General features: G+C 43.2%; 1 protein-coding gene across 2 annotated transcripts in view; it reads left to right on the top strand.

Annotated features, from left to right (window-relative positions):
* The window catches only part of MYOF (myoferlin), a 128,285-nt gene that overhangs the window by 21,175 nt on the left and 85,305 nt on the right, over positions 1–21,805 (top strand). For both annotated transcript variants that reach the window (XM_054982375.1, XM_054982374.1), the window contains exons 3-4: positions 4,038–4,129; positions 19,504–19,612. In XM_054982375.1, coding sequence (XP_054838350.1) covers positions 4,038–4,129; positions 19,504–19,612 — 201 coding nt within the window. The remainder of the gene's footprint in view (positions 1–4,037; positions 4,130–19,503; positions 19,613–21,805) is intronic.

Here is a 21,805-nt window from a genome sequence, read left to right as displayed (position 1 = left end):
TTGGAGATGGCTTGTACATTTCACTTTATCAAGAAATGCAAGCTTTGTCTCAGATGCCATGGAGAAGGGGAATTTGTGCTTTCTCTTTCTCTCCAGCTGCTTTGAGAACAAGTAGGATTTGAGTCCAGTGGCAATTTAGAAACCAACAAGATTTTCAGAGTGTAAACTTTCAACAGTCAAATCTCTTAAGATCTGAAGAAGGGAGTTGTAACTCTTGAAAACTTGTACTCTGAAAATTTTGTTGGTCTCTGAGGTTCCACTGGACTCAAAACCACTATGACAACCTACCTGAAACTTTAAGAACCAGGAAAGTTAAATGCCCTGCATTTAAGGAAATATTAAATACGTCTAGAAGCTGTGTAAATAATCCTGAAATGAAGCAAGCTGTGTAGAGTAGGAGTGTGCAGGGCCAGGTCGATTTGGGTGTGCAGGGCCAGGTCGATTTGGGAAAAAAAATCGGGAATACCATAATTCTGAAGTGGCAAGCCACTTCGGAATTATGGCATTTTACTTGCTTCAGTATGCTCCGTAAATATTCAGAGCATACTGAAGCGACTCCCCCACCCCCACCTTCCACCCCCCTGGGGCAACCCCTCCATCCCTCCACCCCCAGGGCAACCCCTGCATCCCCCACCGACTTACCTTGTGCTGGAGGGAGAGGGGGAGGGGGATCAGCTGAGTGTCATCGGGCATCGCATCGTCGCTCAGCTGCAGCGTTGGTGTCACTCAGTGGTGGTGGTGGTGTTGCTTGGCGGCGGCCACGGCGTCACTGAGCAGCAGCAGGCTGCCCCAGCGGTGGTGGTGGCGGCAGCATCGCTCAGCCATGGTGGCGGCAGCCTGGAGCTAGCTGGCTCCTCTGCCGCCGCACCACTTCCTGCTGCACCGCCTCCTCCGCCCCTCCGCAGCCCCGCGGGTGGCAGGGAAGGCCGGAGCCACCGACGGCTGCGGGGCCAAAGTAAGTGGGGGTGAGGTGGGGGTTGTTTGGATGGTGTTTAAAGGGCCCTGCCACTGCTTGCAAGCAGCGGCAGGGCCCTTTAAACTAAGCCCCGAAGCTTTCCGAGGCATTCTGAATGCTTTGGAAAGCTTTGATTTGGGATTTCCGAATCTTTGTGGATTGGGTCCGATTCGGGAAAAATTCCCGAATTAGATTTTTGAACCACACACACCTAGTGTAGAGTACATGAAGACTGCAGCAGATGTGTATCACCTGAGGCATGTTTCTTCCTTGCTGAAGTTAAGTTTTGTCAATTATTTCAATGAGTAGGTCTGCACAAAACTGCTATGCTACTGATACATTATTTCAGGAAGTGTTTCTGTTCACATTTCCCTTCCTACTGCAACCTCTTGCACCTTCCCAAAAGGTTTTCCTGAGGGTAAGTTATAGGTCTGCGGGCGAATGAGGTGGTGGGGAGGATGTAGGCTTAACCCTGCATCCCTGCTGCCTTGTTTGCCTGCCGATGTCAGGGCTGAGGAACTCCTTGCCCCTGACACTGGCAGGTGACCGAGGTGGCGGGGAGGCTGCAGGCTTAAGCCTGCACCTCCATAGCGAGCGCTCTGTTCACCTGCCAATGTTGGGGCCAAGGAGCTCGTCGCCCCTGACACCAGAAGGTGAACGAGGTGGCGGGGAGGCTGCAGGCTTAAGCCTGCACCTCCCCGGTGGGTGCTACGTTCACCCGCCAATGTCGAGGCCAAGGAGCTCCTCGGCTCCGACATCGGTGGGCAAATGAGGCGGCGGGGATGCAAGCATAAGCCTGAACCTCCCTGCCGGGCGCTCCGCAGCTGAGCAAAGGTAAGTGGGGGGGCTGGGGGGGCTGGGTGTTGTGGGGTTTTTAAAGGGCCTTGCTGCTTGCAAGTGGCAGGACAGGACCCTTTAAACTATCAGGCGGCAGGGGAGAATCCCCCTCGCTGCCTGCCAGCTGATAGTGAGTGGGGCTCATTGGGGGGTTGGAGGTGGGTGGGAGTGGGGGTGGTGGAAAACCCAGCCCCCTGAATCACTTTGGAATGCTCTGAATCTTTACGGAACATTCCAAAGCGATTCAAATACCTGAATCTGAAGTGGCTTGCCACTTCGGGTTTTGGGTATTTCCAAATGTTTTTCCTGCTTCTGGTAAACCCAAAGCAGGAAATCCGAATATTTCCAGAGTGCACACCCCTAGCCGTGAGTAGCCCAAGGTCACCCAGCTAGCTTCAAGTGGAGGAATGTTGAATCAAACCCGGCTCTCCAGATTAGAGTCCCACGCTCTTAACCACTACACCAATCTGGCTCAACACCAAATGACATCATTTCCAGGGAAAACTCTAGGAATTGCCAAAAACTCTATGGTATTACTGTAGACTTTCAGCTAATTCATAGCGCTACCCTTCCAAGGAAAATTCATCATGCTTACCATCATATTTGTGAAGCTGTCCCCCACCATATCTTTACCCTAAACCCTCCTGCCAGTTGCCAGGCTCAGCCTGGCAATCATAGTCAGGTCCCTCATAGAAATGGCATGGAATATGGCACAACAGGAAGAAAATTTACAGAAAACCTTTCCCTCTTATATAAGCTGTTCCCTAAACACCAATTTATGGACAAGACTGTACAAAAAATGTGGGGGCAATTTCTGTTAATTCCCACGTCTTACTGCAGACTTCGTGCCGAATCACTGTTTTTCGTGTGGGTTCTCTAACCCTCTAGAGTGGCTTTTCAAGTGTCCTAGGAATCTTTAGGGGAAAGGGGAAGGTGGCAACGTTTGTAAAACCAGACCACCTTTTGTAGGAAGGGGACCTTCCCAGGTTGTAGTACCACTAACATCATAGAAATTGGAAGTCTCATGGAGGTTCTTGGGGAGGGCAGAATACAAATTTGAAATAAATAAAAATAAAATAAAATAAGTAAAATAAATACATAAGAGGCAACTGCATGGAGACCACAAAATATATGAACTGCATCTAAAAGATGTGCCCTTCAGATGCCACAGATGCCTATTTTTTTCTCTAAGACAGTCCTGTGTGACTTGGTTCTGCATCTGAATGTTGTAATCACATGGGCAGGGCTGCTTATGTGAGTCTTACCCATGTGGTCAGACCAATTCACATGTTTCAATTGTTCCATAGCTGAAAGCCACAGCTGCATCTAAAGGGCACAGTAGACATAGTGTAATACAGGTGACTAATGGAAGCCACAAGGTAAACCATACAAAATGTATTACATTTGGTTTTAGGTACTGCTGACTGACAGATATAGAAAAGTGGGTCCAGCTTCTATAGTGTTTACTTGTATGAAGAAGGGAGATTAGAAAGACTGCTGAACTGCAATTGATAATGAAGCTCAAGACAATGCATCCACCTGGATTGGATTGAGACCTAGGCTTCCTGTCTCATTACTAATGCTGAAATCACTCCACTCTCCAAGATACAAGGACAGATGGACTCACATTCTAGCTGTATCTGAAGAAGTGAGCTGTGACTCATGTAAGCTCATACCCTACCACAAATTTTGTTAGTCTTATAGATAGGGTTCTCATTCCCCTTGTAGAGGCAGGGGATCCCCCACTTTCATGCTTTGCTCCTCGCATCCACTTACCTGGCCAGCAGGGAAGGAAGGCATGGGAATAGACCTCCCAGGTGCACTCCTGTGCTTTGCCGTAGCCCAATTTGGGCCCCAAATGGGCTGATTTGGGCCCCAAGCGGGCCAAATTTGGCCCATTTGAGGCTCAAATCAACCTGCTGTGAAGCAGGCATGCCCCTGTGGTGACATCAGCAGAAGTGACATCATTGCACAGTCGTGGGACCATGTGCGCAGAACGCATCTGAGTGAAGAAAAAAGAAGGGAAGAAAGAAGGTAAGAGCCAGGTTTCCCACCCTCCCACTGGGAGGGCAAGGGGACCTGGCAAACCTACTTATAGATGCTACTGGATTCCTGCTCTTTTCTACTGTTACAGATTTAAATCAAATGTTTTAAGAAGTTGATTTTGTGAAATGTTTTAGTTGCTTATTAATTTCTGTTGAGCTGTTATTTCAGTTTTAATAGTTGTTCTGATTCTCTTGCACAGATACTTGAATTTGACTTGAAAGGGATACCTCTGGATATATCATCGACCCTGCAGATTGTTGTGAAAGACTTTGAGACCCTAGGACAAAACAAGTACGTTGATCTTTTTAAAAAATACTTCAATATATTTATTTTCACTTTAACCAAAAAGGACTTTTAACAATAACATCAAATAATTTTGCACAAAGTTTGTATGATTGCATTAGCTAAGGGTTTTATAAACTTCAAAAATGTGGCAGGATTACGTTACTACTTGCTATTCTTCTTTATTCTTTAACTAGAATTTCAAAACCATGAGCTTTATGGGAAGGCAAGAGCTGTGCTGTAAATATATTATTCTATTTCTGTTTTCATTATTTCATATCCCAACAATTTAGTCTGTTCACATGTAATGCCAAATTTAGAGTCATATGAGCAACCTTAGGGTTGCTACACCCTCTGTTCCTCCTCCATCCTCTTTGCATCCTCTGATTGCCTCCCACGCTTCCTGGTTTGTGGCAAACTACAATTTCCCATTACATTCAAGCTAGATATATACTGAAAGCCAGAGCTAGAAAGCCTGCTTTGAATATAACAGCAGGCAGAAATTTGCTTTGAACCAGGAAGTAGAAGATGAATCTGAGCTCGAAGGGAATAAGGACTTTTTATAAACTCAAGAGTCTCTATCAAGTCATTACAGTGTTTGACATTAACATATGAACTGGCTTGGTACTAGTATGATAAATATGCCAAACGCTATATTGAGGTAATCCACACACCAGCAGACTTGCCATATAAGATTGCAGGCCAAAGGTAATGTGGGAGGAAGATGTAAGAACGGATTAGAGGAGAGAGAATTGACAAGTGCAGACAAAGTGAAGCTTTTGTGTTTCAGAAGAAGCTTAAAGAAGTAGAGTTTGGAGGAGGTAAATTGTAAGAGGGATGCAAATGCTATCCCAGTTGAAAAGTTTGTGTAAGGCATGGGTCCTACCAAACAGCAGTGAAAAGGGCTGATAAGCTTATGGAAGCCAAAAATTAAAAAGTTAGGTTATAAATAGGAAGGGGAAATCCTACAGCACATTTTGGGTCAGGAGTCAGGATCATAGGTATGTCAGCTAGAAGCCTTTCCCAGACAGAATCATCAAGTTATCATTTTGGGTAATGATAATAATACATATTAAACATATATTCTCTTCAGACAAGCACAACTTATATATCTGGTGAAATAACCCTCTGGGATGAGACTGTGGCTCAGTGGTAGTGCATCTTCTTTGCATGTATAAGATCCCAGATTCAATCCGCACCATCTCCAGTTTAAAAGGTTCAGGTAGTAGGTTATATGAGGGGCTTTCTCTAACTAGGATCCTGGATAGATGCTTTCAGACAGTACTGACCTAGATAAATCAATTAAGAGAGTATGGCAACTTCACATGCACGAAGCTGTAGGTCGCAGTGGGATTTAAGCAGCCTCATTATGTGCAGGATTGCGTCCAAACACATATTGTGACATATTTTTCCAGTGTTGTGGATATAACACATAAAAACAATTGTACATAATTTTCCACCTTTTGTTGCCATCATGATTGAATTCTAAGTGCATTAAAGTACAGAGGCAGGATAAAACTTCAGGTTTTCATTGCAATATTTCTCTGTGTGTGATTTTTATCTCTTAATGTGGAAATACCAATGTAAAAGATGTGCAAAGTATCTAGATTCACTGCTCATGGGCCCACTCACTCAGCAAACCAGAAAGAAAGAAAACACGGCTGCTTAGAAGCTTCTTATTTACTTTGTGATTCATATTTAACTATTTTCTTCATACCATTTAATTAGATAATAATTGGGAAGGGCATTTCCTGCAAACAATGCTTCATTTCTTTTTTGCTCCCTTTTAAATGTGATATATTATAAACAAATTGCTATAAATTCTTACTGCTACAGAGATAATAACTCTTCTCTTTCAGAAAATAGAGACAGATCCTGGCCAATTGTAGATTTTTTGTAGCTGAGGAGAAACATGAAGCTGTTTTCAATATCAGTACTGAGAATGTACTACCTTGTGTCAGATTTTAAGGAAGCTCAGAGCCAAGCTACAAGTGATGAATGACACTCGAATGGCAAGTGAATACTCACGTGTATTCCTCCCTGTTCACTTGCACTCCATTTGCGCACTATGCGATCAAGTGGAGCACAAGTGGAGTGCACGTGAACAGGGAGGAATACACATGAGTCTGTTCACTTGCCGTTCAAGTGTCATTCGTCACTTGTAGCTTGGCCCTCAGAGGCATGCGCCAGCTGCGAAAGAAATTCAGACATATCCCTGTCCATGAAACCCCAGAAAAGTGGGTAGCTTCTTGAACATTTAAGCAGGTTAAGTCTGACATCTAAGCTAGGATTTCAGTCAGGTTTCATTTCCACCTAAACCTGCTTTATCCATTTCTAAGCTAAGAGTGGCATGTTTGCAGATATCAGTTGTGATATTTGCGTTTCATATAGTAATCCAATGTTAATCTTTTGGTCTTGTGCCTAAAGGAGGAAAGGCAGGACATAAATATTTTGAATAAACATTTATTTCTTTTGTATAGCACCCAATTATTCATTTAAGTAAATATAATGAATGAGCAAAGAAGACTTTCTGAGGAAAGTGATTAGTTACTGCTTGTAGGCCACTTTTGTACAACCGTGTGCGGCACTAGTTGTACCTGAGGTTGGCATCCACCTCAAAAAATGTCCTGACATGCTCTTCTGATTTAACAGCTAGTTGATTTGTGGAAATCAGCAGGTGTACATAATGTGGAAGTCATAACCAGCAAATGCCTGCAGTTTAAATTGCCATTAAAGGTACAGGAGCAGGGACGGGTAAAAAGAAAATTGGCAGCTTTACTTACAATGCTCGCAGGAGTTTATGTATGACCAAGTAACCTGGTAGTTGTAATAAGTTCTTACAACCAGTCTGCTGTCTAAGCAAGAATATTCATGACTGTTTAGATATTATGAATAGTAAGCGAATAGCGCAAATTCACTATCATTTAATGGGCGTCATATAATCTCTGGTAGTAAATAGATCCACGGCCAGTGCCTTTGACTGTCACGAACTGTAGGGAGGTGCTGTGGTTCAGTGACAGAGCATCTGATTTGCATGCAGAAGGTTTCCAGTTCAATCCATGGCGTCTCCAGTGAAAACTGGAGGCTGCCAGTCAGAGTGGGCAATACTGACCAGGATAGACCATTGGTCTGACTCAGTATAAGGCTGCTTCATGTATTTGCTCCTATAATTGATTCCTTACCTGATTTTTATTATCACTGAAGAAAACTAAAATTGAATGATGTCATGCTTCAAACCATAGTTCATTCGTGATTAGCAATCTCTGGTTTGCCAAACAAGAAGAAGGGGATTGCAGTGCCCTAGGAAGGGAGGGAGAGAAACACATGACACATCCCTGATCTTCTCTACCAATCTCCAGGACTGGGAATTACATCTGAACTAGACCTTTCCCCACATTGGGACAGATGTGAGGAATAAAATTATATTCCCAAACCTAATAAAAGTGTGTGCTATGGTGTCATTTTTCAGAATAAAGTAGCTCCTTTACATTGGACTACTAGAAGTCGATGCCCAGAGATTTAAGCACTGCACTTTTTTCCCATCATGTCCTAGCTCCTCTTTTATTCACTCACTTGGGGCAGAATTCTCTGTTCATTTTTTTCTGCACAAGCTTTATTGAAATTCACTCCCACAGGTATCATATATGACAACTTCCCAATGGAAAGTATCCTTTATTTGTAAATGTCAGATGATGACAGTGTCCAAAGCAACACAAGTAGGTAGGATTCTGTTCCCGGCAGAGAAAATGCTGTTCCTGTTTCTCCCAGTTTCTAGTCTGAACTGGCTCATGCTATTAAGAGAATAAGCTCTGTAAAAAAATTTCCCTTGCAGCTGTGCATTGCCAGCAAACTACTCATTGCTGTGGCATGTCCCTGTACTTTAGGCGAACACGAACAGTGCATATTTTTCCAGTTCTTGAAACTTGCTTGGACTTGTGGAAACCTTATCAGATTTAAGGGCAGACTGGGCTTAATGTATAATTGCAGCAGCAGTAGCCAAAAAAAAGCTCGCTGGAAAAGCTGGTCTAAAACCCCACAAACTGCCTAAAGTTGATGTACAGTGCAAAAGAACTGTAGACCCACACCATGTGACCAGCTGCTTGACTAGGTTTTCCCATATTGAGAGAAACCATCTGCTCTTTGTTATGATGACTTACTCTTTGAAGTTTCCCATTTTTTTCCCTGTTGATTTTTTCTTAGATGCAAAAAAGAATTGTAATAAAAGGAGAGTATGTTCCATTTCTACACAGTAGATTTTCATGTCACAGGAAGCCAGTTTCACCAAAGTTTGAGTGAAGCAATTATGTTCTTTGTGTAGAAGGAGAAGCTGGGAGTTGTAGACATTTTTTCCAGACACTGAATGATTGGTAATGGTAACCTAGCAGCAAAGGAGAAAATTGGTAGGCCAGTCTCCAGTCCTTACTTAAGTAAACAGCCATTACTCCACAGTGAGGAATGTACTTTCACAGCAAATTTCTGAAACTCTCATGCAGCCCAATCCGTTGCATGTTTACTTTAAAGTAAATCCATCTGTGTTCAGTAGGACTTGCTGCCCTGTGAGTGTGCATTAGGATTGCAGCCTCAGATTTGTAAACAGAACCGTTCAAACAATCTTTAGTTCTTTATCCTGTATACAAAACATGCATCCTGATCTGATGCATTATACCACATATGGTTTCGGGGAAGACATTTGCTTCATATAGGAGCAGTCTGTGTCCCTTACAGCACAGTTCATAGAACCAAGCAGCTCATGTGGTGTTGATATGAGGACAGAAGAGCTAGTATCAGGGCTTTGCTTTGCATTTTTACCCCAGCAGGAACTGGTAGTGGTAGAAGAGTGCAGCATTCACTGTTCATATGAATGCTCTTCTTGGGATAGATTTTTTTTTTGTTGCACAAGGCAGAAGGAAAAGTTGTTGCCCAACAACAACAGGCAACTGGTGTAGATGCATGTTGTTAGGGGGTAGCCCAATTTAAATTTGATCTTCAGAAAATCTTATGCAAATAGAAATCTTTTGCAAAGTACATTGTGAATGCCACTTGTAACTAGAACTTTGTGTGAGTTCTGAGGGATATTTCCCCCCTGCTTCTTAAGCAGTGTCAGTGCTGTTGCTATCCTTCACAACTGTATGGTAGCATCACAGTTATGATAGATTATAAAAAGAAAAAGAAAAATCCATTCTGCTGAATAAGAAACCACTCTTAACCATGCATCAAGAACCAGCGTAGTGTAGCATAGCATGCAAGGCTTTGGCAGAACTTCAAAGAGATCTGACTTAAAAGCTCTACTCGTGATGAAAGTCATTGAGTGTCTTTGGACCAGACACTCTTCCAGGTTTAACCCACGACATAGCATTGTTTTGAGAATAAAACTAGGAGAGGACCTGATATATAGTGCCTGCCCCAAATGACTTGAAGGGAAGGTGCGATAAAAATGTAATAGATGTGTATATGTAAAAGTGTGTGTGTGGGGGGGGGGGGAGAATTTAAAAGAGTGAAGGATTGAGGGAAAGGATTGGAAAATTTGGAATAGAACATGGAAAGATTATGGCAAAGATTATGGAGAAGTGTGTTAGTATTTATGTAAGGCACTACTCCTCTATACAAAAAGCCCTAATGCTGCTTTGGTAGGAAACACAAAAAGAAACTATCCTGTAGGCCATACTTCAGTTGGCAGGTAGATGGTATATTCTATATTTGATCTGGATGGCCTGACTAGTGCAATCTTGTCAGATATCAGAAGCTAAGCAGAGTAATCTCTGTTTAGTACTTGGATGGGACACCACCAAGGAAGTCCAAGATCGCTAAGCAGAGGCAGACAACAGCAAACCACCTCTGTTCGTCTCTTTCCTTGAAAACCCTGTGTGTGGGGGGGGGGGGATCACCATGTCAACTGTGACTTGATGGCACTCTGCACACATATTTATAGATGTCCTCTGGACATGGTGTTCATAGGCAGCCTGCAGCAACGGAGAGCATATCAGTCAATGTATCTTTATGGGGCTGAAGCCAGAAAAAAGAACAGCTGGGAGAATACTCCCAGTGAACCACTACTCTGTTGTTCTGACTGTTCTTTGCACACAGTGGTATGTGTCTTAACCATCCATGGACGTTGCACAGCAGCGCTTTCTCGCTTCCCCCTCTTGGTGCAGACCATTGGCCCTCCTCCCCCTTATGTTCTGGGTGTCATAAGACCCTTAGGAACAGCATAGGAAGCAGCAGACTTGGGGTCTTCAGTGAGAAAAGGGAGTTGGCCAAAATCATGTTCTGGCTAAGGAACTGCTTGATTGGATATCTGCCCAGTATACTGGAAGCAGGTAGACACTTCTACAAATTACAAACATTGCTGGAAGTCAACTTTTGTTTGCCTTCTGGAAGAATATCTTTGAGGAAGAGAGATACTTCGTAAGAGAGATACTTCTTTCCTCCTAGAGCAGCAGGCTGTGAATCACTGAAACCCATGAGCCACACTGACAGCTGCAATGAAGATCGATTGGGGCTTACTGGTATAATGACTGCTGAATGATAGTGTTAAGTGGAATAAATGGCCGTATGGGGCAAATAATGTGAGGCAGATATATTGTAAACAATGTAAAACCATCCCCTACAAAATGTGGTCTGTGGAGACAAATGTGCAGTGTGAGGAGGGATACATCGTGTATGTTACTTAGCCCCAAGTCTTTTTCTTTCTTAAGTTATGAAAGCAAGTTTCCTGAAACTAATGAAGTTACTGAAATTAATGGCCACAAACAATTCTGAAATGGGAAATATGATTGAAAGGAATAGTTTAAACACACCACGCTCTTAGAACCTTAGAAATGCGTGTGTGGAACAGGGGTCTACAGTTCAGGTACATGGGATTTCTTTGTAGAATTTCTCTTGTTTACTTAAAGTAGATTCTTATGAAGATAGTCTTTAGTAAAACATAGTGTGAGCAACTATAATTACATAGAATAGAAGAGATGAAGGTTTCTGTTCTGCAATTGAGGCTGGGAGGAGGGGAAATGATAAATCCACACAAAGTCATAATGTGATGTACGAGTCAGTGAAATCCAGGGTGTGCCCGGAAGATTCCTTTCACTAACCCACCCCCACATCCCATATACTGTGGAGTGATGAGAACTGGCAGGAAATTTGCATATTCAAGGGGTTTCAGATAGTGTTGTCCAAAAATGGAAGCAGCAATTTCTTTCGTGGAAAGAGGAAGTGTGATACAGAAATGTCTGAAGTATACATTTCATGCAGCTGATCAAATGCTCACGAAGAGCAGGTTAAAAGCTTGGAGGTGCTCATGGATCCAGCCTTGCTGTTTGAAAAGCAGTCGGTCCCATTGCCAAGAGCACTGTCTAATAGCTGCGTCTGGTTCTCTCCATCCTTAGATTTATCTCTCTTCTTTCTTAGATTCCTCCAGTCTTACCATGCACTTCCATGCTTTCGTAACCTCAGTGTTGGACTACTGAAATATGTTCTATATTAAGCTGCTCTTGACGATGTCCCAGAAACTGCAGCTCGCCCAGAGTACAGTCGCCTGACTATTGGCACGGGGTAGCCAATGGGGACATATATTGCTCATTTTGAAACAGCTACATTGGCTGCAAGTTTGTTTCTGAGTTCAGTTCAAGGTACTGGTTACCTTGAAAGCCCTTCATGGCCTGGGTCCCACATATCTGAAGGACCATCTCTTCCCATATATTCCTGTGCTGGTTCCTTAGGGTGTTTCCCTAAGTGAACTTTAGTTCTCTGATATTACCTGTGACTGTAAGCTGGGTCGTGTGGAACCAGGCTTCTCACATGTATCATATAACTGAGAGCAAGTGGAGAGCAAGTGAATGGCAAGTGAACAAAGAGGAATACACATGAGTCTGTTCACTTGCCAGGCAAGTGTAATTCATCACTTGTAGCTTGGCTCTGAGCACTCACATGTATCTCCCTCTCTTCCTATGAGAGAACAAATGGAAAATATGGTGGGATCTTATAGGCCAGGCAGGGCCTGAGGAGGGAGAAAGCAAAAGCTGGCCATTTGTGTCCTATGACCCAGAAGCTGAGAGAGATAAGAATTCTTCTGTCATTACTAAAGAGTTCCAGTGTTTAAAAATAAAGCTGTGGTCTTTTAAATTCCGGAACAATGTCATTTGCTTCTGTGTTTTTAAATTCCAGAGGAACAGCCGTGCTGGACTTTTGCAGCAAAACAAACAGCAAAGCCTGGGCACCTTACAAATCAACACATTTATTATGGCACAATCTTTTATTTATTAATTAAAATATTTATACACTGCCTTACCTCTTTGCTGAAGGTGGCTTACAAGTAACAATTAAAACATTGTAAATTAAAACAACCCCCTTCCAACACCTAAAGATGCCTGATGTTGATGGTCCATCAAAAGCCCTGACAAACTAAGAAGCTTGTAGCACCTCCTGAAGATCTCTGGCAAGAGGGACCCCCTCACTGCTTCAAGGATCCCATTCCACAGAGCAGGAGCCATGATGGTTTGGTTGGTGATGCCAAGTGAGTTGATGCCAGGTCCAGGGTTGGTTGATGCCAGGTGGGCCACCCTAAAGGAACAGCCAGGGCACAGTGCTATTCCCGAGTGCTCCGGGGCCCAGTTTGGCTTGGGAGTACAGCTTGAGGGCAGAAGGACTTCAGCCTTCCCTCCTCCCACATTTTTATCTTTAAAAGGGCAGAAGCCCTTTTGGTTATCCTTTGAGCTTGCTACTTAAAACAGCAGATACACTCTGAGCTGCCCAGCTTTGTGAATGTCCTAGACCCTGCTATCTTGTAAATTGATGTCTGTTTCCCTGTCCCCCATCAATGCTTCTTTATCCTTCATTTCTCCCATATTTATTTATTTATTGCATCTTGCATTTTTTAAAAATTCCATGCCTGGCTTTAATGTGTGATTGAAAAAAAGAGAGAGAACAGCCCAGCAGTAGGATTGAAACAAATGCTCTGTCTCAAACAACCAATGAAAAACTAAATTTCTTAAGTATTTATATTTCCAACCATCTGATTGGACTAAATTGCACAAGGAATACCTCCAGGGAAGGTGAAACTAGATTGGAGTGGGGAAAATGCCTTCCCAGATTTCACACAATATGAACCTTCATGCCTATGGTATCCAAATCCAAATCCAGTCTGACACTGGATCGGAGAAAATGCATACTTGTCTCCAGGGCTTTTTTTCTGGGAAAAGAAGTGGCGGAACTCAGTGGGTTGTCCTTGGAGAAAATGGTCACATGGCTGGTGGCCCCGCCCCCTGATCTCCAGACAGAGGGGAGGTTAGATTGCCCTCCGCGCCGCTGGAGCAGCATGGAGGGCAATCTAAACTCACCTCTGGCTGGAGATCGGGGGGCAGAGCCACCAGCCATGTGACCATTTTCAAGAGGTTCCGGAACTCCGTTCCACCACGTTCTCGCTGAAAAAAAGCCCTGCTTGTCTCTAGTTTTACCACTGTTGGTGAGTTCTGGATTTCCAAAGGCTGGCCCAAAGTATTTCCTTGTAAGTTCTTCACTGGGCTTAGAAAAGTATAATTATGCTTAGGGTAGCCCCACAAGTCCCACAGAATCTAGAATTGTTCTGGTCCCTTGCCACTTGTGGTGTTGATAGGACTGACCAGTCTGAAATCTGTTGGAACAGAAACATTGTTCAGGCTCTAGACAGTGAATGCTGGGTTGGGGGCATGGGCTCCCACCCCCCGTAATGGACATAAATGCTAGTTTTATTCAGAATCTCTTGAAGAGATATTTCTCCCTCTGAATCTTACATTTGTGAAAGGGAGCATGTTTCCGAAAGGAAATGTACAGAACAAGGATGATGAAAATGAAGTTGTTTGATCTGGATGAGTTTTAACAACCACACCCTTGTACCTTATGACAGCAGTGAAAGAATAATTTATAGTCATGATGATTTTGAAATTTTTCAACATGTTTCCATTTCCTCATACAACAGAGGGCTTTTCTAACCAAATTAGAGTTATGAATTTAACTGTATGCTGTGTATGTTTTCAGCAACAGTCTATCAGCCCTTATCTCAGAGCTTGTATGATGTATTATGTGTTTCCCAAATTTTCTGAAGTATGTGAAATAAAGATATCAATGCCTTATCATCATGTGCTTCATATCTTCTATTCAACCATAACTTTCTACCCCATATCTCTTTTTATAGACTTTTTCTGAAGTTAGTAGTTATTTCCAGCCTTGATGTTCTGATGAAAGACAAATGCTGCTTAGAATTTTTTTAAATATAAAAGCAGTCTAGAAATGTCTTAAATTTTATGGGCCAAAGGAGGATTTTACCCCCTTTCTACCTGCTGATATTGTGCTTTTCCCTCTTTCTCATAACTGGGCAGCAGATCCAATTATGCATTCATGTATTAGGGTTGCCAGTTCCAGTTTGGAAAATTCCTGGAGATTTGGTGGGGGGAGCCTGTGGAGGGTGGGATTTGGGGAGTGGAGGGACTTCAGTGGGGTATTATGTCATAGAGTGCCCCGTTCAAAGCAGCCATTTTCTCCAGGGGAACTGATCTCTGTCATTTGGAGATCAGGGCCGATTCCAGACAGCCCTCCCCATCCCGAAACGTCATGCATCGTTGCGCGGAAAATGCGAAATATCGCGTTTTCTCGTGCGAGTTTTGCTTGAAGTCGCGCAAAACTCGCGCAAGAAAACACGATATTTCGCGTTTTCCGCGCGACGACATGCGACGTTTCGGGATGGGGGGGGCTGTCTGGAATTGGCCCAATTGTAATTCCAGGAGAACTCCGGGCCCCACCTGAGGTCTAGCAACCTTAACTATCATATCTAGCTTAGCCTTTTACAAGATTATGCATGGGATAGAGAAGGTAGAGAAAGAAGTATTTTTCTCCCTTTCTCACAGTACATGAACTCATGGGCACTCGATGAAATTGCTGAGCAGTCAGATTCGAACGGATAAAAGGAAGTACTTCTTCACCCAAAGAGTGATTAACACATGGAATTCACTGCCACAGGAGGTGGTGGCAGCTTCAAGCATAGGCAGCTTCAAGAGGGGACTGGATAAACATATGGAGCTGAGGTCCATCAGTGGCTATTAGCCACAAGGTATAGATAGAACTTTCTGCCTAGGGCAGTGATGCTCTGTATTCTTGGTGTTTGTGGGAACAATCAATGGGAGGGCTTCTAGTGTCCCTTCCCCACTGGCAGACCTCCTGATGACACCTGGTTTTTTGGCCACTGTGTGACACAGAGTGTTGGACTGGATGGGCCATTGGCCCAATACAACATGGCTTCTCTTATGTTCTCTTATGTTCTTAGCCTTGAGGCACTCCTGTTATATTGTAGTTTTTCTCTGGTGGTGAAGTAAGACTAAAGAATGTTTTCTATATTCAGCAAAATCAGATAGTAGATTATACAAGTGGAGAATCACATTTTTAGATACCCGTTCTGCTATATCATGAGGTCCAGCATCAGGCCCATAGGCTAGATGTGACCTGCCTAACCTGGAGGAAGGTGGCCCACCTGAGGATTTTTTAAAAAATTGAGCTGTTTGATGTTAATTCCATTATAATTACACCATGCAACTGGGTCATTATGAAGTACTGACAAAAGGAAAAGAGGTATGAATAGAGCCGCCAATGCACTTAACTCATATTTCAGATCATGTCCAATACTCATAATGAACTCAGCTCAATGCTGTGGACCAAAGTAGACATTATGGTGGCCATGGGGCTGACCTGTGGTCGCTGGCACAATTTTAGAGATGAATTTGGCTATTTAATAATACTAGAAGGCTATAGTGGAACTAGGTGATCTTTTTTCTCACCACCCTCCCGGCACCTTTTCAGGTGCCTTATCACTGCCCCCTCCCATAGCTGTTTCACCACTTAAAAAGCACGTGAGGGGGAAACAAGTTTGTCTGGTCCAGCTGTGTTGCAGGCCATATCAGGATCGCGTCCTCGCAGGATTTTTAAATGGCCAAATTTGCATTTAAAACTGCATTGTGATGGTGTTGCCATGTTGAAAACTGAGTGGCTAAGATTGGGGAAAGACACGATGCAGAGCCTCATAACCTTGTGGCCCACTATTGAAACAATTTGAATGCTGCTGTGAGGTATGAAAAACTGCCTTTTTTGTGGAATTACTAGCACATCGGGGAGATAACTATTCTGCAGATAAGCTACATGGAAGAACCTTAAAATATGTGCTCTCCCTCATGCACTTTGAATGGATACAGTCTACAAAGATGTGTGTCACATGAGTTTTGCTGAGCCCAGCTAGATGTGACGCTTCAGTACATGAATACAGAATTGCTCTTCAACTGTAGCCATATAATAATTTTCTTTTATTACTGTGCATTGTCTAGATATGCAATAGTATGAAGTGGCAGAATTCTGAAATGGTAAAATGAACCAAGCCACTTCAGTTTGCAGACAGAGGTATATTTTAATGTACCCCTGCGTTAAAACTCTGTGACAATTAAAAACAAAAACATTTCAGAGAGAAATGTTCCATCCTAGCCCTTTGTATACTGTGCTAATGTTCCTATGTACAGGGAATTATTTATATAGGGGAATTTAAAACAATGTAATCCCTCTCTTGCAGTCTGAAGTGGAACAATCCATTTTACTACCTCTGTACTTCCTACCACATTTTGGTGTGTATGCAGACCAGGCCTTAAGCACTAAACTTCAAGTGGGAGAATATCCCTTTGTTGGAGAAGCCCTATGGTGTATGTAGCATGTGTGTGTGGTGCTAGAGTTGCTGGTTTGTACTGTCACACATACTAACTTCATTGTGGTATTTTGACTATCAGTGATTAATGTGAGGATTAGCTTGTTCTTAAAACCCTTCCTCTAGAAACATCCTTAGGTTACAATTTTAAACATTAGAAGTAAGCCCCATTAATGTCAAGGATGATGATTTCCATAGCATCCTTCTTCATTGACACCTGGACTTTTGCATACATGTAAACTTGATATATTTTTAATACTTATTGTAACATTCAAAAGGGGCTTTTCTAACTAGGTTAGTTTCTCTAGAAGAACTGAGAGTTTGAAAGGAGGGTGGGTGTGGGGATGAGAGTGGGAGTGCAACGTTGACTGTGTTTTTATGTCACTTTGGGGGGAAACCTGGAAGTGGCATAGGATAGCTCTAGGAAATGCTGAAAACTCTATTGTAAAACCATAGAAATTTCAGTCATTCCATGAACAACCCTGGAAGTGACACAGCAACACAACCAAAGTTGCCATTTAATTTTTTTTCTCCCTCCAATGCGCAAAGCATTGGCAGTCAACTAAAGCAGCTGATTTAGTAATTAATTGGAATAAAAAGATATTTGAATGAAGACATATTAAATTCTTTCTCGGGGAAGAAGAGGGGGTCTGTAATTATTCAGGCCTCTGCTTGGTCAGTGGCCATCAAGCCCCTTCTTTATAGTTCTACTGTAACCTTCAGGATTTTAATTTCTGTAACCTTTGTGCTTAAAGTTAACATTATCTTTTGTCTTTGTGACTACACCGTTTTCCTAATACTTTTTCATCTGGTTGACATAACCATTGTTTAAATGCTTTCTTGAAAATGTGTACCTATTGTTTAATTTGACAAACTGTGTTCTATTATTATTTTTCTCTTCTTTCCTCATCATAACATCTTATTTTTTACAACTAAGTTTCATTGTTCAATGGAACAAATGAGAAAACTGAGCATAAGGAAGTTTGAGGAAACAGATCCAAGACCGTAGTATACAGGGGCTCATCACTAGAGAAGGGCACAAACAGGGAAAAAAACCCGAACATGATGTTCGTTGTTCGTTGCCATCCACAAACAGGGACTCACAAACAACCACAAACATGATCCAGTTCACGAACATGTTCGTGGTTGGATGTTCATGGAGGCCAGCAGCCTCTCTTCCAGCCATCATCCAAGTTTGGTCAAGATCCCTACCACACCACTCCTAGAAACCTGACCTGAGCAGGCAGCAGGAAAGGTACCAATAATAAATAATAGATTGGCCCCAGAGCCTGGCAGCAGCCCTGGAACCTGAAGGGGTAGATCCCTACCACACCACTCCCAGAAACCCTACCTGAGTAGGGAGCAGGAAAGGCATCAATAATAAATAATAGCTTGGCCCCAGAGCTGACAGCAGCCCTGGAACCTGAAGAGGTAGATCCCTGTCCCACTACACACAAAGAAAATTCAAGCTCCAATGCACTCACCCTGTCTCTCTATCACAATGCCAACAGCAGCTATCTCTCCCTCTCTACTTTCTGCAAAGCCAGAGCTGGGAGCCCCCCCCCTCCCCCTGGGTCTTTGCTCCCTTGTAACAAATTTGGAGCTCCACACTTGGAATACCTGCCTATCAAGCTAAATTGGGCTTAGATTGGGGTTTCCAGGGCAACAGCAGGAGTTCAGACAGAGTTCAGACAATCCTTGCCTAAGTTGCCAAGGGAATTGATTGCAGTTTCCAGACTGTCTGGCTTGACGAACAGCTGACGAACGCAACCAACGAGGCTTGCAACGACCACTTGTTCATTTAGAATGGGGCCTCACAAACAGCTTGTTCGCGAACAGCAGATTGGGCTGTTCGTGGCTTTTTTTTTGTTCGTATTGCTGTTCGTGCCCATCTCTACTCATCACCCATTGAAGGGAAAGAGAGAGATTATAAATATTCTAATAATAATAATGAACACAGCCTGTCCCAGCTGTAGTGTTTAAAGAATGTTACATTCAGGCTCTATGATATGTACCAACATGGATGCATGTAGGTCTGCATGTGATGTGTTTTGCATGCTGGCTGCATGTGGTACTTGTACTCTGTGAGTGTACCATTGACTACATGATCCTCATTTATAGAGCTGCTAAGGTGTACAGAGAACTAATTGGAGCCAGATATGCTCTACAGGTAAATAGTACTGGGAAAGGTGACAGTGGCTGCTTCCACAAGGGGATTTTTACTCCCATGGGAAGTGGGAAGCCCCTGGAGTATTTGGGAGTATCCAAATGGCCTAATGGTTTCATGACCCATCTGGCTCCTGTATTCCCCCCCCACACACACACACACACCTTTGAGCCAGATCAAAATGAACCTTCTTTGTTTTGGCCCAATGAAGAAATTGTGGAGTGACTGCAGGTGGCGTGTTCATCTGACTATTGTACTCACAGCTATTATGGAAAAGGGGCAGAGCTACTCTCTGCCTTCAAAATAATGGAGCAAAACCTATAATCCAAATAAATGAACAATAATGCAATAATTAATGCCACGTGAATTTCTAGTGCTGACTTTTTGAAATGAAACCAACTTGATTTTCTGTGGGTGTCCTGGATGAACTGGAAGTCAATCAAAGAAGGCTACTATTTTTACTCAATGCTTTAAATGTACTGTCGAGTAATATCCTTCTCTTTTGTTTTTCAGGTTAATTGGCACAGCATCAATCGCACTCAAGGAACTGGTGGGCACGCAAAGTAGGTCGCTTCCCTACAAGCTTGTTCCCCTGCTAAATGAAAAGGGGCTGGAAACTGGAGTGAGTAGCTTCCTTACTTTTATTGTTGTGCGTTTTCCTGAATAAAATATTCCAACAGCCTTTCAGCAACATATTTGCATGGGAAAGCTTCATTGCTTAATCACAATACTGAAGACGCAGAATGAGGGAAAGGCAGAGAGAGCTAAAGGAACAAGGAAGCAAGGCAGGGCCTTCCCACACAGTGGTTTGTGTAAACAATACCTGTTCATTTCTCTGCACACAATTCACATGCCTTCCCGGTTCCTTTGAGGTTCTTCTGCTCCAAGGAGACCCAACAGGCACCCATTAGATACTTGCTGCAAGACTGTTAAAAAGTGCCTTTCTTTTTCATGCCTGGAGCACTTTATGGAAACTCCTTTACATTTAAAAAAAATCTGGGGTGTGAATTGACTTTTCTGCACTCTGCACTTGTATGGCACTCTCATTTTTAAAGTAGTGGCCTACCCTTTCACCCCTAGTCACTTGGTCTTAATATGTGTTATATTTTCCTTGTGTCCTCTCCAGATATTTGCACCAGAGGAAAGCCTTGTTCTCTATGCCCTCCAGAGTCACTGGTTGGCCAAAATGTGAGTCAGGATGCTGGACTAGATGAACTAACAGTCTGGTCCAGCAGGGCTCTTATGAGTTCTGTAGGTCACACATGTGCCCAGCCCAGGTGAGCCTGATCTCATTAGATCTCAGAAACTAAGCAAGATCAGCCTAGGTTAGTAATTAGGTGGGAGATCTCCAACGAAGACCAGGGTTGCAGAGGCAGGCAATGGCAAACCACCTCTGTTAGTCTCTTGCCATGAAAACCCCACCAGGGGTTGCCATAAGTCAGCTATGACTTGAGGGCACTCTCCACCACCACCACCAGGTCACGCGTGTACTGCAAGCTTTTGCTTGGAACTCTGTTCTCAGGTGCATGAGGCCCAGTTCAGATTGACAGAGTGCATGGGAGAGGAGGATTCTCCCCACATACCATTTTCCTGAAACTAGGGTTGCCAAGCTCCAGGTGGGGTCTGGAGATCTCCCAGAATTACAGCAGATCTTCAGACCACAGAGATCAGTTCCTCTAGAGGAAATGGCTGTTTGGAGGGTGGACTGTATGGCATTATACTTCGTTGAGGTCCCTCTCCCACCACCAAACCCACTATCCCACCCTCCACCTCAAAATCTCCAGGAATTTCTCGACAGAGAGTTGGCAACCCTTCCCAAAACACCACTGAGGAGTCAATATATTGCACTGTTGGTAAAACATATGAGTACTGATGGCTTCCACAGAAGTTTCTTCATCAGTGCAAATAACAGTTCCATGACCAGAGTTGCCAGGTCCCCTTACCCTCCCAGCAGGAGGGGAGGGTCCGACTCCTGACACTTACCATTGCAGAGCTTTTGCATGGGCATGAAGCGCGTGGGTGCTCCTGGCACAGGCACAATGACATCACTTCCGGGAGTGACATTATCACACCTGTGAGGAGAGCACTCACTGCACTCTGGCCTGGGAGAGCCCAGGTAGGCCTTTCAGGGGGCAGGAGATCCACTGCATGAAGCAATGTCCTCGAAAGACTTCATGAATGTATTGTGCCAGTCACTTTAGATTCCAGATTTTTTTAAAAAAATTAACTTTTAAAGTCTTATTTATGTTATTTTTCCCGAATAATTTTTTTTAAATTTATTAATTAAAATTGTACAACATGGTGTCAACATTAATACCTGCTTGATACAAAAACAGACAATAACAAAATAACAAATCTTATGTATGTTATGAAATTGATTACACTTCTTTCTTCTCTTGAAAGAGGTACTGCATGTTATTGTATTGTATATCTATTTTGTATGCGTTATATGAATTCTAGCAATACTTTGAATATGTATGCTGTACTGTTATGACTAAGTAGCCACAAAAGTGATCTGATTATTCTGAAATGGAACATATGGCTGTGTGTGTGTGTGTGTGAGTGAAGAGCGATCTCAAGTCAAAGCTGACTTATGGCAACCCCTGGTGGGATTTTCATGGCAAGAGATTAACAGAGGTGGTTTGCCATTGCCTGCCTCTGCCACCCGGGTCTTTGTTGGAGGTCTCCCATCCAATTACTAACCAAGGCCAACCTTGCTTAGCTTCTGAGATCTCACCTGGGCTATCCAGGTCAGGGCTAGAACATATGGATACCTGACATTTAATTGTTAGAACCCAGAGCAATATGAAAATGG

The sequence above is a fragment of the Eublepharis macularius genome, chromosome 6 (assembly GCF_028583425.1).
Source record: "Eublepharis macularius isolate TG4126 chromosome 6, MPM_Emac_v1.0, whole genome shotgun sequence".
Classification (NCBI taxonomy): domain Eukaryota; kingdom Metazoa; phylum Chordata; class Lepidosauria; order Squamata; family Eublepharidae; genus Eublepharis; species Eublepharis macularius.
This window is presented reverse-complemented; position numbering and strand designations above follow the sequence as displayed.